This window comes from Anabrus simplex, chromosome 3 (genome assembly GCF_040414725.1).
Source record: "Anabrus simplex isolate iqAnaSimp1 chromosome 3, ASM4041472v1, whole genome shotgun sequence".
Taxonomy (NCBI): domain Eukaryota; kingdom Metazoa; phylum Arthropoda; class Insecta; order Orthoptera; family Tettigoniidae; genus Anabrus; species Anabrus simplex.
In genome coordinates, this window is record NC_090267.1 from 344321926 (window position 1) to 344341794 (window position 19869).

At 36.6% G+C, this 19869-nt stretch overlaps 1 protein-coding gene across 1 annotated transcript in view; it reads right to left on the reverse strand.

The window, feature by feature from the left end:
• Idh3b (isocitrate dehydrogenase [NAD] subunit beta, mitochondrial) overlaps window positions 1-19869 on the reverse strand; it is a 108780-nt gene that overhangs the window by 26601 nt on the left and 62310 nt on the right. Inside the window, exons 5-6 of the mRNA XM_067143224.2 lie at window positions 8130-8336; window positions 7297-7461 (exon numbers count right to left, since the gene is read on the reverse strand). Of these exons, the coding sequence (XP_066999325.2) occupies window positions 7297-7461; window positions 8130-8336 (372 nt within the window). The remainder of the gene's footprint in view (window positions 1-7296; window positions 7462-8129; window positions 8337-19869) is intronic.

Sequence of the window (19869 nt, forward strand, 5' to 3'; positions counted from 1 at the left end):
CACAGAGATCCTACACAACTCTTCATCAATAAATAAAAGTAGTCCTTTTTCTAAATCAGGTGTATATAGGTTTTCTTGCCAAGACTGCAAAAGTTCTTACCTAGGGCAAACAGGACACAGCTTTAAAATCAGATATGCAGAACATGTCAATGCCATAAAACACAACCGTTTTTCCGCGGTCGGCCTACATATAAAATAATTTAAGCACAACTTTACTGAAATAAATCAAGATCTTGAGGTTTTAGATATTCTAAACAAAGGTTCTTTCCTAGACGTCACTGAAAACCTCTATATTCATTTAGACCAATATTTCAATCCCAACCTAAACTTAAATGATATCTCAGAGAAACCAAAGATCCTATTCGACTTTCTCATTGAATTTTTCAAAAACATGAATATCCCGAAAAACAGATCTGTCTTTCAGATTATGCATAATACTTTGTCATGCCACACACTTTCACCACATCACCCTCCATACTTCCCCTCCTTCTCCCCTACCGCTCCTCCCCTCTCCCCTCCTAATCCAACAATGGCCGCTCCCCAGACCTAAACTATCCAACACGCTCTGTTCCTCTTCATCTCGCGCCATAGCTTTACCGCCTCATGTCCCGCAATAAACATCATAGAAACCTGCCCCCACCCTACACGTAACGCTGCAACAATACACCACAAATACTGGCACAGTCAACCTCCAAACTCTCAAAAACGTATTCCTTAATACCAATTTTATATTCTTGTCGAGCTGAATACCGGACCTGTGAAGATTACAAGATTATTTTGTGCATCTACAGAATGGTGTGTTAATGAAGCTATGTAATATAGAGAGAGACTTTCAAAGGTGGTTAAATGAAGAAGTTATATCATGTTCAAGATCATGCTTTCACATCTCTGCACAGTATTTAAAATACAATTTACCGTTGGTCTTTTATAGCTATTGTTGAGAGTGAAGGAGAATTTCCTGTTATGTATGTTTATCAGGAACTCAAGGGAGACTTCATTAGTTAGTCGGAACATAGACAGAATGATGAACCCTTCTCAGAAGAACTCATAAGGTTTCACCTTACTTTTTCCTGCCTGCTGGCTCTTTAGAAGTGTGTGCGCGCGTGCGTTTTGTATTCAGGAATCATTCAAGGCAAATATTTTCGCACTGCAAGTTGTGTGGTTAAGCTTATTTTTAATATGTATAACTTTTGCTTTCTCAACGATGCATTTGTTTCTACCTTCGTCCCTGTTTTTATCTCCTCGTAAGATGTGTATTGTTTAATGTAACACCTTGTGTAAAAAATTAGGTTAAATGAAGGAGTTATATCATGTCATGTTCAAGATCATGCTTTCACGTCTCTGCACAATATTTAAAATGAAATTTACCTTTGGTCTTTATAGCTATTGTTGAGAGTGAAGGAGTATTTCCTGTTGTGTATGTTTATCAGGAACTCAAGGGAGACTTCATTAGTTAGTCGGAACATAGAAAAAATGATGAACTCTTCTCAGAAGAACTCCTAAGGTTTCACTTTACTTTTTCCTGCCTGCTGGCTCTTCAGAAATGTGTGCGCGTGTGTTTTGTATTCAGGAATCATTCAAGACGAATATTTTTGCACTGCAAGATGTGTGGTTAAGGTTATTTTTAATATGTATAACTTTCCCTGTTTTTATCTCCTTGTAAGATGTGTATTGTTTAATTTCCTGTTGTGTATGTTTATCGGGAACTCAAGGGAGACTTCATTAGTTAGTCGGAACATAGACAGAATGATGAACCCTTCTCAGAAGAACTCATAAGGTTTCACCTTACTTTTTCCTGCCTGCTGGCTCTTTAGAAGTGTGTGCGCGCGTGCGTTTTGTATTCAGGAATCATTCAAGGCAAATATTTTCGCACTGCAAGTTGTGTGGTTAAGCTTATTTTTAATATGTATAACTTTTGCTTTCTCAACGATGCATGTGTTTCTACATTCGTCCCTGTTTTTATCCCCTCGTAAGATGTGTATTATTTAATGTAACACCTTGTGTAAAAAATTGGGTTAAATGAAAGAGTCATATCATGTTCAAGATCATGCTTTCACGTCTCTGCACAATATTTAAAATGAAATTTACCGTTGGTCTTTATAGCTATTGTTGAGAGTGAAGGAGAATTTCCTGTTGTGTATGTTTATCAGAAACTCAAGGGAGACTTCATTAGTTAGTCGGAACATAAAAAAACGATGAACTCTTCTCAGAAGAACTCTTAAGGTTTCACTTTACTTTATCCTGCCTGCTGGCTCTTCAGAAATGTGTGCGCGTGTGTTTTATATTCAGGAATCATTCAAGAAGAATATTTTCGCACTGCAAGATGTGTGGTTAAGGTTATTTTTAATATGTACAACTTTTGCTTTCTCAACGATTCATTTGTTTCTATATTCGTCCCCGTTTTTATCTCCTTGTAAGATGTGTATTGTTTAATGTAACGCCTTGTGTAATATAAATGCCTACATGCTGGCCTATTTCCCACATTTTGGCTGATGGTGACGCCAAACAGCGTCGAAACTAGTTCCAAGTGCAAATACATGTTATAAATAAACTATAACATTTTTGTATTGAAAAGGTGGACCCCTTTAAGTTTTCCTATCTTCCATTCGAAGTACAATGTCGGCCCCATTACCAAAATTTAGACTTTTAATTCGACACTGCTTTTACATTTTAAAACAGTAGTATGTTACAGAGTAATTTTAACTCTAAATTTATCATGTTAACGTGGAATGGTGCCGTAGCTTTCCGCATTTACACTCATTTCGGTGGATCTACAGTGCGCTTCATGATTACTAAGTTGAATGAAATCAGAATTCTTTTGTATTCAAACTTTTAAGGAACGCCGTAATATCACGCAACGGGCAGTGTGCGGAAAAACAGAATCCGCGAACACTGGCGATGCCGACAGTTGACGAAAAAAAACAAAAACGTGGCTCATATAATAAATTCGTAGGCACCGAACAATATTGTCATTGCCGATGAAACTACATTACTTTATTTCAATGCGAGCCCAAACGATCATATGGTTTTAAAGGAGAAATGAAAGTGCCAGCCGGGGAATCGTACAAGTGTGAGGGATGGGGGTCATTGTAGTGCGTTGCAATGCACATGGAAGCGAGAAACTTTATCCCCTCGTCATAGGAAAGATCGATAAGCCACAATGTCATGGGCGTCGGGCACTTTCCATGCCAGTACAAAGCATCTAAAAATGCAAAAAGTACAGAAATCCAAAAAATAATGCATTTGCACAGGGGAACCAGCATAATTTATCCTCATCTTTGAATTGTGTGATGTTTTTCTTTCGTTGCGTGAGGTTATGTTTGTAAGTTATTTACCCAAGTGCATTATCTGAACATTGTAAATCCACCTTGTTGGATACATGTTGGAAGTAGTTTTTTCCCATGGCATTTGAAAGGTTTAAAACCGTGAATCGAGGTGATTGCATGTATTAATGAGTCTTAGAATACTTTGTGACGCAGCAAGTGTTTACATTTCTGAAGTACAAGTGAAGTGCCATGGCGGGAAATCGTACAAGGATAGTCATAGGAAAGTTCAATTTTAAGGACATCGGGCACTTTCTGTGTAAATACAAGGCATCTAAAATGCTTGCAGTATAGTAATTCAATAAATAAAGTACTTGCACATGGGAGCCAGCATAGATTTCTCGTCTTTGAATTGTGTTTTTTTTTTTTCTTCTTTCTTTCTTTCGTTGCGTGAGGTTATGTTTGCCAGCGAGATATCCAAGTGCATTATTTGAATAATGTAAATGCACCTTCTTGGATACATTTTGGAAATAGTTCTTTTTTCATGGCATTTGAAAGGCATAAACTGTGAATCAAGGTTAACTGCATGCAGTAACGGGCCTTAGAATATTTTGTAACGCAGCAAGGGTTGGTACTTCTGAATTGCGAATTGGCGGTTAATTCGAAATCACGTCATTCGAAGCCCGATTTTTGAGTCCCAACGACTTCGAATTAACGAGGTTTTACTTTTACAATGCTTAGTAAAGCTAAAGGTTCCACCTATTCAATACGTTATCGTAATGGTCTATTTAGAACATCACATATTTATTTAACTTATCATAAAATACATCTTTGGGACCGGTTTCGGCAATCCACTATGCCATCATCAGCCATTGAGTTTTTTATAGCAAGGAACATTCAAAAATTTAAAAATATGCAATAGCAAGTCCTATTCTTACATGAAAAACATTAAAAATATAGCTAAATAGCATAGGCCCATTGTACTATACAAATAACATGTCTTTTGAAAAATACAATATTATATAGTGCATCTAAAATTATTTTTATACTGTATATAATTGGCAAAGTCTATGATTTGGTATACCTTATGTACAATAGAATCATGTAAAAATTGATAAAAGAATCTACTTTTTCCATTTAAACCACAGTTTTAAAACAACAAGTCCTATTTTACATGGAAAATATTAAAACTTGGCTAGTTAGTATTAACCCTTTTTTATGTTATACAAGTAACATGTCTTGTTAAAAAATATAGTATTATTTGGTGCGTCTAGAATTGTTTTTAGGTGCTTAAAAAGACTATGGTTTGATATAGTTGATACACAGGAAATTTTTCTATAAAATTGATGAATGTTTCTATAAAAACCTCTGTCATTTTTTAAACACAGTTTCTTAGTTCCTCATAATATGCGACTTGTACTGTTTTAGATAATAAATACAGGTTCTTCTTCCTTAAAACTTATTGACACAACAGTCTGTTTGACTATGTAAGGAGTAGCAGATTCTGATGTGTTTTTCTTGTTTGAGTATTTGAACCTTGCTTCTAGTATTTTCCAATGTAAATAACTGTGTGGCTGAGGCCGAAACTATGGTTAAGATCTTGAATATTATTTTATGTGCCAGATGGAAATGGGCCGTAAATAGTGTTAATCTCGAACCAGTACAGACCTAAAAAAGGACTGCAGTTGTTCCTCACTCTCTCTGCAGGCTGTTACATTCAACCTGAGGTGAGTTTCATATCTTCAATTCTTTTCTATAGTACCGCGTATCGTTCTCAATAACTCATACTCATTTCACTATTTCCTTTTTTAGGTCCGTACTGGTTCGAGATTAACACTATTTACGGCCCATTTCCATCTGGCACATAAAATAATATTCAAGATCTTAACCATAGTTTCGGCCTCAGCCACACAGTTATTTACATTGGAAAATACTAGAAGCTAGGTTCAAATACTCAAACAAGAAAAACACATCAGAATCTGGTACTCCTTACATAGTCAAACAGACTGTTGTGTCAATAAGTTTTAAGGAAGAAGAACCTGTATTTATTATCTAAAACAGTACAAGTCACATATTATGAGGAACTAAGAAACTGTGTTTAAAAAATGACAGAGGTTTTTATAGAAACATTCATCAATTTTATAGAAAAATTTCCTGTGTATCAACTATATCAAACCATAGTCTTTTTAAGCACCTAAAAACAATTCTAGACGCACCAAATAATACTATATTTTTTAACAAGACATGTTACTTGTATAACATAAAAAAGGGTTAATACTAACGAGCCAAGTTTTAATATTTTCCATGTAAAATAGGACTTGTTGTTTTGAAACTGTGGTTTAAATGGAAAAAGTAGATTCTTTTATCAATTTTACATGATTCTATTGTACATAAGGTATACCAAATTATAGACTTTGCCAATTATATATAAAAATTATTTTAGATGCACTATATAATATTGTATTTTTCAAAAGACATGTTATTTGTATGGTACAATGGGCCTATGCTATTTAGCTATATTTTTAATGTTTTTCATGTAAGAATAGGACTTGCTATTGCATATTTTTAAATTTTTGAATGTTCCTTGCTATAAAAAACTCAATGGCTGATGATGGCATAGTGGATTGCCGAAACCGGTCCCAAAGATGTATTTTATGATAAGTTAAATAAATATGTGATGTTCTAAATAGACCATTACGATAACGTATTGAATAGGTGGAACCTTTAGCTTTACTAAGCATTGTAAAATCTTGAGTCAATACGGACAAAAAATGAAGTTTTTAATACTAGAGGTTTTACTGTCGAACGAAGGCAGGTGATGTAGGAAATAAGATTAGGAAATGAAGTCTTAAAGGAAGTAGATGAATATTGTTACTTGGGTAGTAAAATAACTAACGATGGCAGAAGTAAGGAGGACACAAAATGCAGACTAGCACAAGCAAGGAAGAGCTTTCTTAAGAAAAGAAATTTGCTCACTTCAAACATTGATATCGGAATTAGAAAGATGTTTTTGAAGACCTTCATGTGGAGCGTGGCATTGTATGGAAATGAAACATGGACGGTAACTAGCTCAGAAAGAAAGAGACTAGAAGCTTTTGAAATGTGGTGTTACAGAAGAATGCTGAAGGTGAGATGGATAGATCGAATCACGAATGAAGAGATACTGAATCGAATTGGTGAGAGGAGATCTATTTGGCTAAATTTGACGAGAAGAAGAGATAGAATGATAGGACACATCTTAAGACACCCAGGACTTGTTCAGTTAGTTTTTGAAGGAAGTGTAGGTGGTAAGGTATGAATATGACAGGCAGATTAGAGCAGATGTAGGATGCAATAGTTACGTAGAAATGAAAAGGTTAGCTCAGGATAGGGTGGCATGGAGAGCTGCATCAAACCAGTCTGTGGACTGATGACTCAAACAACACCACTGTATTTCCTTCACGAAAACCTCAGTCATTGCAAGTTATAAGCCTAAGATGCTTGATAAATTAAATTAGGATTTATCCTTGTTTTGGCTCAAAAACAGCTCTATAATGGAAATCTTAGCTTTCTCGGGGCGGTTTCACCACTGGAATCACTCAAGAATTGTCAGGTCCAGGTTGGCTGAAGGAGAATCCCAAAACTAATTCATTTATCTCAGTCTTCCTCGTAGCTGTTCGCTTCTGTCCCTTCGGCCGCACCCTTGAGATATTCCTTTGGGCACCTTGTGTGACAAATCGAGACCTTCCTCGCTGACACCCCCTTCCCAACCCAGGGAATGTCTTTAGCTCACTATATATTCACTCAAAATGGGTTCTAGATAATTTGATAAAACCTGAGGATGCTCTTGTAGAATGAGAAATGTCATTCACTTTCTTTCCCAGGTATGTTGTAGTGTTTTCATGAATTTGTATTTGTTCAAATGACTGAAAAAACTTGAAGGTTATTCAGAACAGAAAGACAAGATAAAATAAAATAATCTTAGGATCTGATATCTCCTGTAAGTATACAAAATTATGCACTGCAATTTAACAACAAATTTTAAATCACTCACCTCTTGACAACTTTTGAGGAACAGACCATCTCCCAGTTTCATAATGTTTGCTTTGTGCACACATGTTACCTTCTTACGGTTGTTCTTAATTGCATAGTCAAATGCAAATTTTGCAATTCTCTGTGATTTCTCAGCTGTTACTATTTTCAAGCACTCCACCACACCCTAAAACATAAAAACAAAATTCATAATTAGATAGCAAGATATGCAAACAGGCTTTACTAGACAAATACAGTACATCAACAAGTCTGCTGGGATTGCTGTTAATGAGCAACTTCAAAATTCTCACTTCCTGACGTTCCACATACAATACCATACTTTTTCCTCCATAACTTCAGATATTTATTTATTATATGGCTAATGCTAATGCATACAAATATAAATGGTGGTTGGAAACAGCGTGAACTGGATATATGAGCGTTGGTTATGCTGATAAATAATTTGAAATTATCAGTATCTCACACCGTTGTAATTTTATCAGCTGCTGGAGTTAGCCGATCACATCATTTCACAGGCTAATTAAAATGGGCTTTGTGAGGCTGTGTTGCTAAATCTGTACGTGGCTTAAGACCAGTATGAGAGCACCAGTCAAAGAATGAAATTTCACCAGGGGAGGGATGTGAATACAGACTTCTGAACTGACAGGATTACACCAAAGCAAGTATGCTATGGTGATACTGGCTGAAACCAATTGTGTGTTTGTGTCTGATGCTGATTTCTCAGCATAGCTCTCAAGCTGTTCTTAAGTCACGTACAGATATAGCAACACAGGAGGAGATAAACAAAGGTCAATGACTATGAATACTGTGAATATGAAATGAAAGAATACTAACCTTGACACACTCATGTTCCAAGGCGGAGTATTCTCCTTCAGTCTGTTCGCGGATAATAACTGCATCTACATTCTGATGCCGACATTTAACTCCAGGCAAGCTCTTTACATGCACAACATTAGCATACAGGTCCAGAGCACGACGCAACTTCATGTTTAGTGTCTGCAGTTCACCTGTATGGCTGTAGTCAGGTGTTGCTAAAATACCCTGTGCAGAAATTAAAGAATCAGAGGTGGACTGGAAAATTATAATAATACAAAAAGATAAAATATAAGAGATCATCTAATATTACTTATCATCCATTATGAGAAGGACTATAAATATGTATCTATCAGGTTAGTCTCTGCTCTCTGTCTGTTTCCTATACAATTAAATTCTGTTCTTGTCAGTTTTCTCATCTAAGAATTTAACAAGTAATGGATAGGAACAAACAAGTGCAAATCACATTATACAGTATATAGGAAGATTGGAACACATAATAGGAAATACACAGTGACAGGTCAATGTGGGAAGAGGGAGAAACACAGTCAAACCTCGATATATAGAACTTCCATTACTCAAATTTTCAGTAACTCGAAGAAACTTAAATTTCCCGGCCGTTTGACCTATTCTTCACATGTATTTATTTCTCTATTACTCGAAATTTGGTTACAAAAATTTCTCGATTTCTCGAAGCAAACTTTTCCTCCCTTGAAGCAAAAAATAATCCAAAAAATACTCTGTAACTCAAATTTTGTGTAACATTAACTGTGCAATACAGCACTTGTGGTTTGTGAGGAACAGTTAACAAGTAAAGAAAGGTTTACAATGATGGTGGGAGCTAATATGGCAGGAACAAAAAAACTAAAACTTCCAGCGATCGGAAAATCGGAGAAGCCTCGCTGTTTCTCGGATACAAATTAATTACTGGTCACGTACGAAAGCAACCCCCGAAGTTGTGAATGATGAGCTCCATTTATGAATCTCAGCTGCATGGTATTGACGAGAAGTTTCAATGTGAAGGGAGGAAAGGTTAACCGTAACAAACACAAGAGACCAACAGAATTTTTCCAAAGGTGTTAACGGAGGTATGTTTCTTGTTTCACTACTGTATATACTGTATCCTGTCTTCTAAAAAGTTACTATAATAAGTGTTATACTTAAAGTGATGCCATAAAATAAGAGTTAGTTTGTATATGTTAAGTGCTGTTAAAAATAATGTATTCAGTATAAGCCCGTAGATACATATGATTCAATTATGTGCTGTACATGCTCACAAACGGTATCCTCTATATCTTGAAATTTTGATAACTCGAAATAAAATTTAGCTCCAGAGGTGATTCGAGATATAGAGGTTCCACTGTAATACAAAAACTCAAAAGGACAAGGAAAATCCCCATATTTTCATACACTGCCATCTTCAAATTACTTATGGGGGTTGACACATAAGTCAAGGCAACTATCTAATGAAAATCTGTTCAGAATGGAGATCTAATATATTCACTTGAAAGTACATGGTACGTATTTTGTAATGGTGCTACCAGATGGGCCATGTATCTTTTGGAGGATGGACAGAACAAATATTACATCAGAAATCGTCACTTTATTCATGTACAAGCTGTCTGAACTCCTTCAAACAGTATCTCAGAAAACGCACGGATTTTGGCCATCAATGAGGAATATCAAGAATACCATCAACCACATGACATTCAATAATGTGTGCTAGATCATGCCAAACTACGGTTAAATTGCCATGTGAGTTAGCAGTCGTTTTTCATGTAGGAGTTTCTTCACCTTAGGAATGGGCCTGAAATCATGCGGATTATGACCAGGATATAAGAAGGGTATGGCAAGACCTTTCATCCCCAAATCCATGAGCAATGTCAAACTGTGGTTATTTCCAAAATGCATTGCTGCCACCAAACGATTGATACTGAGAATGTGATCACCTGCAGACTGGTCCAATTATGCCTAAGCTGCTGGCAACGTCACAAAATACACTTTCAAACGTATATATTAGATTTTCAGTTTTGGAACACTTTCAGGAATATGAAATAGTTGCCATGACTTATGAGTTCACCCCCATATAATGAACCTTTGGGTAACCTTTTTTTTGGTTTACCTGTGATTTAATACTTTCATTCATCTTTATCTTTTTGTCTCTTCCCCTCTCCTGTGTTTATCCAGCTTTCCCCTTATCCTATACTTCCCACATGAAGAAGTAATATCCGTTAAGAAGAAAGCCATACTTTCCAGTGTCGACTCAGTTAAATGTAACTTAAAAAGCTTTTCAGTCCGTCTAACACACAGGTTAAATATAAATATTACACTATAATATACCTGTAAAAAAAAACACTGTTTAACAAGGAACAAAAATACACACTATTAAGTAGAGAACAACATGAAACAAACTGAAGCATTACACGTCAGTCATACGACCTCTGTGGATCAGCGGTAGAGTGTCGGCCTCCGGATCCCAAGATAGCGGGTTCAAACCCGGCAGAGGTAGTCGGATTTTTGAAGGGCGGAAAAAAGTCCATTCGACACTCCATGTCGTACGATGTCGGCATGTAAAAGATCTCTGGTGACACATTTGGTGTTTACCCGACAAAATTCATTAAATCTCAGCCATAGACGCCCAAGAGAGTTTCGGTTTACTCGGTCTGCCATCTAGTGGGGGCCTAGAGTAAAACGGAACGTCTAAATTGACGAGCAGACAGCCAGATGGCGTCAAATTGAAATGTCTGCACACGGTAGCTGAGGCCATACGATTATTATTATTATTATTATTATTATTATTATACGACCAGAAGCTCTGTATACCATGGAGTGTCTTCCATTGAACTGAAGAGGTCTGATGGAGAAACTGGAAGTCAGAGAGAGGAGAATTCTCAGGAAGATCTTAGGTCCAGTAAAGGAAGATGAGGAATTCCATACATGGCTCAATTCCGAACTCTACAAACATATAGAGAGGCTCTCTGATTGTGCTAGGAAAAGGAGAGTAGCCTTCTATGGCCATATAGTAAGACTGCCTCCCAAACGACTGATCAAACGCCTGTTCATCTTCTGGCAGAACAAGAAGATTCGTACACTTGGCTGACAGAAACTGAGAAGGACACTGAAGAACTAGGAAGAACACATCTTCAAGATACATGGTCTGTACGACATGCCCTGAAAGAAGTCCATGGATTTCAGGAAAATCCCTGGAAGAAAGGTACTCCCTGGACAGAGAAAGGAGTTACACCGGCAGAGAATGCGAGAATGCTGGGCAATGGTCAAAGCACAACAGTTGAACAAACATGGTCCAAAGTAGGCACATTCAAACCAAGAAGAAGAACAAGTTTTGTTCTTGAAAGAACATAATCAGATTCTATCAAATCACACTCAAATATTTAGAATATTTATGTTTACAATAGCCTATATAATATATACATATATATATAGTTTTTTTTGCTAGTTGCTTTACGTCGCACTGAAATTCTGTTAACCCATTTTCTCGTGGTTCAGCGTTGATATGGACTTGGCAACAAAAATACAAATTCATGAATATCTGTGTTATCAAAGCCGGTACAGTAACAATATATGACATAAATGATTGGAAATTTACTTCTATATAACTTTAGTTATGTAGTATTTATTGATAGGACCAATAATAATATAAATATTTGAGAATTCAATTTTTGGCCTTCCCCTAAACTAAGTAGTGGCTATCCCCCCCGACTTCATATACCGATTTTCATTAAATTCTCTTCAGGCATTTTCTCGTGATGCATGTACAGACAGACAGACAGACGACAGACAGACAGACAGACAGACAGACAGACAGACAGACAGACAGACAGACAGACAGACAGACAGACAGACAGACAGACAGACAGACAGAAATTACGGAAAAGTAAAAAGTGCATTTCCTTTTTCCTGTGGACATGACCGATACAAAAATACCATTCTTTTCAAATTCTGAGCAATGTACAGACAAAACTCTTATTTTAATGAATGAATAAACGACTTCCCGTAATTACAGGTTGCCACAATGGACAAAGTAAAGCACATCAGGATACAGAAATACAGAGGTGATATGGATTTTTTAAATTATGGAGGTCCAAATAGATGAGATTTCAGGATGTGTACAAATCCATGTATGGGGGTGGTAACTATCTACATATATTACATATTCTACATATAGGAATGTGATCTGATAGGATCTGATGATGATCTTTCAAGAATGAAATGTCATTCTTTGTTTACTAGTCTTTATTCGTTGTTTAACACTGTGTTTGTTTTTTTCAGGTATGTTATAGTGTAATATCTATACTAAACTTGTGTGTTGGAAAGACTGAAAAGTTTTAAGTTACACTGAATCAAGATCTGTTACAATGGCCCCTTAATGAGCGTTGACGTTCACCCTCCTGATATAGCTGAAAAGCAGAAATGAGCCAGTTAGGGGCCAAGATAAAATGGGTGTAAAAGAACAGGGACTGATGATGAGGTCAGTTTTCTTTCTATTCCTCCCTCTTCCAACACTGACATGTTATTGTGTTTTCCCTATTATGTGTTCCTTTCAATGTTCCTATCTTCCTATACGTTATTTGAGTATTTAACAAAATGATTATGATACCAATGTATACAAATAGTAAATGAATGTCTTAATGCATCTTAACCTCAGCAATAAAGTAATTATCAAAACTCAAAACGAACTATCATGTAATTAATAATATTACAAACTAGTATGAAGCAATGTCAGACTAATCCAGGGGTCTTGTAACCTTCACACTGCGCCTTCATGTTTTTGATGATGATTAATAATATTATTGGTTTTATGTCTCACTAAATTTACTGGAATTTTGTGTCATGAGTTCTTTTAAGTGCTAGTAAATCTGCCAACATGATGGTGACATATGTGCTCACCTTATAATGTTACTGGCTTTACATCCCACTAAATACTTTTATGGTTTTTGGAGTTCTGACCACCTTCAAATATTACCAACTGAGCCAGGATGAAATCTGCCAACTTAAATTCCGAAGGCCACCGCACTACCATTTGAGCTACTCAGCCCAGTACTTTTCAAGTTAAGAGTCCTTGAGTCATAAGGGCAAGTACATAGATGAAAAACACCAGCTTTGACAGGTCAGAAGATAATTGATTGATATGAACTAGAGATGAGGAGATTCTGAACAAGTGATTCAAAATGAATGAATGAATCATGATTCAGTGTACAAAATGAATCGGCTCATTTATGAATCGAGAGTTGAATCGAAACATGGCAGCCGAGGCAGTCGCTACTTGTTCCTTCTCCTTTAGCCTAATTCACACGGGGATAGTTTACCAGAGTTAAGTATTTGAAGCAAGTCGACTTACCTTCAACTTTCTGCGTATGATTAGGTCAGGACAGACAAGTTTTAACTTTCCTTACAAGTAAATTTAAGTTGCTGAACCATCAACTTTCGCGTCCACTTTTCCGCTGCGTGACTGACTAACTCCATTAGTTACCCCGTCTGAACCCTGAACTGTAGGCAAATCAACTAGAAAACAAAAGCATGTGCATTTTTCGTGGTATATAATAATGAATGCTTCTAACAATAAGTGGAATGACTGGCTTAACTCCATTAGTTGCCCCGACTGAACCCCGACCTATAGGCAAATCAACTTGAAAACAGAGCATGTGTATTTTTCTCGAAATTTTTAGTGTAACTGTTGGCATATAATAATGAATGCTTCTAACAATAAGTGGAATGCAAACCAAATATTACAGTTTCTCTATATTTATGAACCTATAAGCTAACAAATCCTCTCCAGCTACTTCTTTCAACAAGTTGTTAGATGCACCATGCAATGCCCTTCTACTAATCCATTCTTGAACTTAAGTTTCCCTCTTCTTCTTTTCTTTTTTCAAAGGCAGTTTGTAATTCATGCAACAGTAATGTGCAAATTAGCCGTACGCATTCATGTATTTGTGCACTTGATATCTCCACTTCGATAAACTGAATGCAAATTCACAGACAGTTGCTAATGAACTGCAATATTAAAACAATGAAGTTTACGTACACTTCTAAGAACAGTTAGTGAGCACTTTCACCATCTAATTAAAAGTATTGGCTTCAAGTTGAGCTGTGATGCCCCGAACTTACCTTGTGTACTTCATATTACACTACCTTCTGCCTGCCTTGTTTTGCACTTACTGACCGCCATCTTGGACAATCAGCTGACTCTCCTGCTCCCCGGATGACAACTCTATGTCTCGCAACTTCTAGAATGAACTCTAAGATCGTATAAATACTCGACACCCGGCCTAACCCGCCAGGTTGAACGAGAGGCCATTTCCCGCTGGATGTGCGAGCGCATAACAGAGGACAGAGCTGGTTCTCTGCTCCCATCGACCGCTGGTGTTCTTCAGGTTAGACATAGAGATGAGATTATGATGATAATGATGCTGATGCTTGTTGTTTAAAGGGGCCTAACATTTAAAATCATTGGCCTCTAATGGTAAAAAATGGACGACATGAGATGATAATTAAAATATCAAAATGTATCCACTGACTAGAGTTTAAAATAAATGGTGATGAAAAATGATTATGAAATGAAAACATACAGTGGATCGAATTTGCAATGTCTTATTTTCTAATAAAAGTTTAGAAAATAAAGGTGATAATGGAATAAGGCATTGCCTGGAAGTACATATATATACTAGCTGATGTACCGTGCTTCGCTACGGAATTCTATTGTACATGTTGGGAGCAAGATTGTATTAAATTGCATAGCTCTTAACGTTACCCTAGAAACGCGACGGGGAAGTCACGAAACATCGTTTTTCATATGAAGATTGAGTTAGGGAATTTTTACTGTAATGGTAGACCCACTTGCATACCATCAGTCACAATCAGATTGGGGAGTTTTCATTATAATGGTAGAGAGTCACTCTCCACCTGCCTTTTTACATCCTCAGAAAGACTGTCTTAGTGGTTTTTCCAACTGAAATGAACATACATTACAATGTCAGTAGGAATGGCACGATTAACATGAAATATTTGTTCCAAATCAGAATAAGGTTCCCTATGGGAATTAACATCTAGGCTTATATCATCTGATGGCCAGGCAGACATCAATTTCTGAAAAATGAGACAAAGTCTCTCATAATGCATTGGCACTGCCGGTGGTTCCAAGTAGTCTACGCAGTGGCCTCTGCGGTATGCACTAGCCATGCATCTTGGTAGGTGTGCTATTTACCAATTGATGAGCCCAACTTAGCACACTGAGGCAAAATGCTGGCAACCAGGAATGAGTTAGCTCGAAAATTTATAATGTCCAATAACGGACCAACTATACTGGTTTTACTTTATAGTCAACCTTTCTGAGCAATTTGGGTTTCATCCTCTCCCTATTTACTATCATATACAGTAAAATAATAGTATAACAACATTTTGGGGACCTCCGAATTTAATTTGTTAATAGTGACATTTTTTTATACTCAAATAAATCAATTCTTAAGCTCTCGCCCCTTGCTAAACCTGTTGAAGAATCTACATTATTTCAACATGAATTTACACATAAAAAAAACTTAATACTGTCTATTAAATGAGAGAAAAAATAGGAGACATATATATAAATACATGAAGAAATGATACAAAGTACAGGTACTTGCGAGAAGTTTTCAGCATCTCAAATTTTACCCTGTACCGGTACAGTATGTCCTCGACTTTATATTTTGAAAAAGTCTGTGATTTTCTTCTGAACACTCCCAGACACAAACGAATATTCAAGGCAGTCAGCAACCACTGCACTTGAATTTAACACAGATTCTGGCACAACACTTCGTGACAGAAGAAAATCCTGTTTGTTGCCTGCACAAGAGTCAAATTCTGTTGAACACTTTGAAGCAAATCTTCCTCTTCCTCCTCATCATCACATAGATTCCTAACACTTGTAATATCTATTGTTTTAGAAATCGGTATGTTGGAATACATGTCCTTTATGTTACTTTGTGTTACTTTCCTTTAATTCAAAATCCGTGGTTCTGTTGCAAACTTCAGTTATGTTGTTGAGTACTACTGTCGAAGTAAACTAAAAATATTTCTTTATAAAAATCTGTATAAACATTTGCATCATATTGGTTGGACTATTTCTAAAATTTACTATTGATCTTACGGATGAGTTCATTTTATGAATAGTGTAGTTTTAGTATTCTTTTATGATATTTAAGATATACAGTACAACCTCGTTAAGACGTTCCCACAGGGGACAACAAAAAAGAACGTGTTAAGCAAGAAAACGTACTACTGAATATACGAATAAACACTATCCAACAGGGATACAGAAACACTAAATACAACCTTTTCCTACATGAGGGCATTTTACATCGTGTATCCGCAAGTACAGTGTAAACTATATCTACCATATCTAAGATGAGAGGAAAGTATTACTAAAAGGTGTGAAAAACATGAGAACAAATATGAACACCTCTTCTGCTGGGGCTCATAAAATAAGTGCACTGAAAGTTGTGAAAAACACCAAACACCAAATATGAAACCATGTGCACGGGGGCCAATAAAATATCAAAGTATTATTGCAGATCACACTCTTTCTAAAACAAACGTTTGTAGAAGCCTTTTATTTCGAAGCAGGGGGTTACTAAACATTATTCTCTGGTTACACTCTTTGACAATGAATTGGAGGTTACACTCGACAATGTGCGACTGGCAGGAATTACTTTGGCCGCCGTTTTGAATCGAACAAAACTTTGACCAACTGAAGTGATTGAGTCGAAACTCGAAGGTGCGAGTTCAACTTTTGCGACCTCTGCGTGCTTGAAGATATGGACTTTCTGGCAGATTTTAATTTTGTCTTCATTAGTAAGGAATTTCACAACTCTGAAGGGCTGGTGTCATACTTCTTTGCTATTTCTCCTTTCTTTCCTCCTTTCTCCACTTCCTTAAGTATTTTACATCTTTCTTAAAAAAAAAAAAAAAAAAAAAAAAAAAAAAAAAAAAAAAAAAAAAAAAAGCTTTTGCTTCTTTTGATCCATATTAGCGAAAGAGTTAACTGGCACACTAATACACATGTTGCTTCACGAACAAAAGATAAACAATGAATGTGTCGTGAGACGTGAATAAACGAAATGCAGTACTGAGTGTAGAGATGTGAAACCGTAATGTTCATTGGTTGATTGAAAGTGTGGCGTTTCTACCCACCCAATAGCGTTACTTCTTACGTATTGGTTACTTTGAAATTGATATCCAGCTCGACCAATCGCGTACATGTATGGAAAATGGCTACCTGAACCGTATACTGTAAACGCATATATTGTCATTCAATCTGCGCACCCCAATATTTGAAGATACTTTTATCATACCTGCCAACTTTTAGAAACCAAAAATAGGAAGATTTTTTAATTCTTGGATTTCATCATGGATATTGAGCCACGGTCTTGGTGAAAAATGACGATATAAAAGGCATACAAATTGCCCATTAAATGTAAAATCTTAAAATAAGAAACGTAAAAATGGTTACAAGAAAATGTAACAAACACGGAACACTTTTCTTTACTAGACTGTAAAATGAGCGGAAATTCCATTTTATAGCTATCTGAACACTTGGAGATAACATTTATTATGTTTTGTGGCCATAACGTGAAGAGCAAATACCAGATATTGTCACCGACACAACTCACTGAAATACATTCAAATCATTAAAATTATGAACTTAGAATGAACACAAATGCACTGAAATTCGCGAAACTACCGTATACAAAACAGATCAATAAGTCTCATACGTTATTAACATACGACTTTCACAGGGGGAAAGGCATAATAGAACCGCAAGAAAAGACACGTGGCCTACAACTCCGATGAAACTATGCACAGAAAATGTTTTAAAAGCGTGCAAACCACACAATAACAAACTCATTCTTTCGTCCCGATTAACGGATGAATAGTAACACAGTAAAGGTTTCCACCTATTCAATACTAATATGTATTTACAATATTATAAATTACATGGAACTACCGTATTTCACGGCATAATCGTCGCACATTTTATACCAAAATTTTCGAAAAAAATTGTAGGGTGCGACCATTATACGATGAATATTTAATACCAGTATTTGTATTACTCAAAAAATGTATTTATAACTAAATTGTATTTGATACAAATTTAAGATGCACGTAATACTCGCGTTTATACATCAAAATAATTAAAATAGTCTAAAACAAAATACATAATTTTTCGCAACAATTCGGCGAACATTTTTCCAACCTGAAAATAAAAATGAACGTATTAAGTTAATTTGTCATTAATTTGAGTATTAAAGTTAAAATATTACACTTGCAAAAAATTATCGCTTTGTTGTGAAATGCGGACTTACCGGTACGCAATTTATTCCAAATCTTCAGTGTCTCTATCGCAGGTTTCGCTATCTGATGCGCCGTCCTCGCCTCTGTTAATACCAGTATCAGATTCTTCGTCTCCCTGCCACACTGCGTCATCTTCGGAACCGTCTAGTGCATTCGAAATCCCAGTCCTTTTGAAGCTCCTGGAGACTAGTTCAGGTGGTATAAGATCCCAACTCTTCTTCACCCACGAGCATAACAAGTCCAAGGGTGGACGCCTGATATTTCCGGCGGGCGTCAATTGCTGATCGCCGCTCATCATCCACTCGTTGTAAAATCGACGTAAGTGGTCTTTAAAGGGTTTATTAACACATACGTCTAGTGGCTGCAAAGCAGATGTTAGGCCACCAGGAATCACTATCTGTCGTGTCTTATTTGTAGTGAGAATTTGCTTCACTTCGTTCACGAGGTGACCTCGGAAACTGTCTAAAACAAGCAGAGCTGGTTGTTTTAGTAGTGCACCAGGTCTTCTATTCCACACAGTTTTAACCCAGTCCAGCATGAGTTCTACGTCCATCCAACCCTTTGGTTGCACTCGTACATGAATTCCACGGGGAAACTGTATATTCTTAGGCATCGTTTTCCTCTTGAAAATTATGTAAGGCGGCAACTTTCTCCCGTCAGCTGTAATGGCTAGCATTGCCGTGCATCGCAACTTCTCACTACCGCTGGTTTTCATTAATACACTCCGTGATCCTTTTAGCGCAATAGTGCTGTTGCGAGGCATATCAAAAAAAATTGGAGTCTGATCGGCATTACCGATTTGAGAAAGCAAGTACGAAGTTTCCTTGCGCAAATGTATGACAAATCTGTGAAAATTTACAATCTTGTCCGTGTAATCAGCAGGCAACTTTTGGCTTAGTGTTGTTCTCCTTCGGACTGACAGATTGTGTCGTCGCATGAACCCCTTAATCCACCCACGAGTCGCCTTAAACTGAGTTACCGGTATGTTGTGTTTACGCGCTACCTCGTCCCTTAATTTGTAACATTTCATATGATACACTGCAGCCATTGTTACGTATTTCACTGACGTACCTAAACACTTCTTCGTCAATTATAGGAAACTTCCCTGTTTTAGGACCTCTAAACGCGCGTCTAGAAGGGTTTGTGCTTTTTAGCTTTTTTTTTTTTACTTTCCGCCAGTCACGCACCAACTTTTCACTCACAGAAAATTTTCTTTCTGCAGCTCTGTTCCCGTGCTGTTCAGCGAAGGCAATTACGCTTAGCTTGAAGCCCGCAGAATAGTTTCTATATTTACCCATAATCGCTTATAAATGCTTCACACGTTAATGTTTTGCGATATAAATGACTTTCCGTAATTGTTCACTATTAAAACAAATTATTTCTGCAAACACCCCAAACACAAATTAAAAACTTA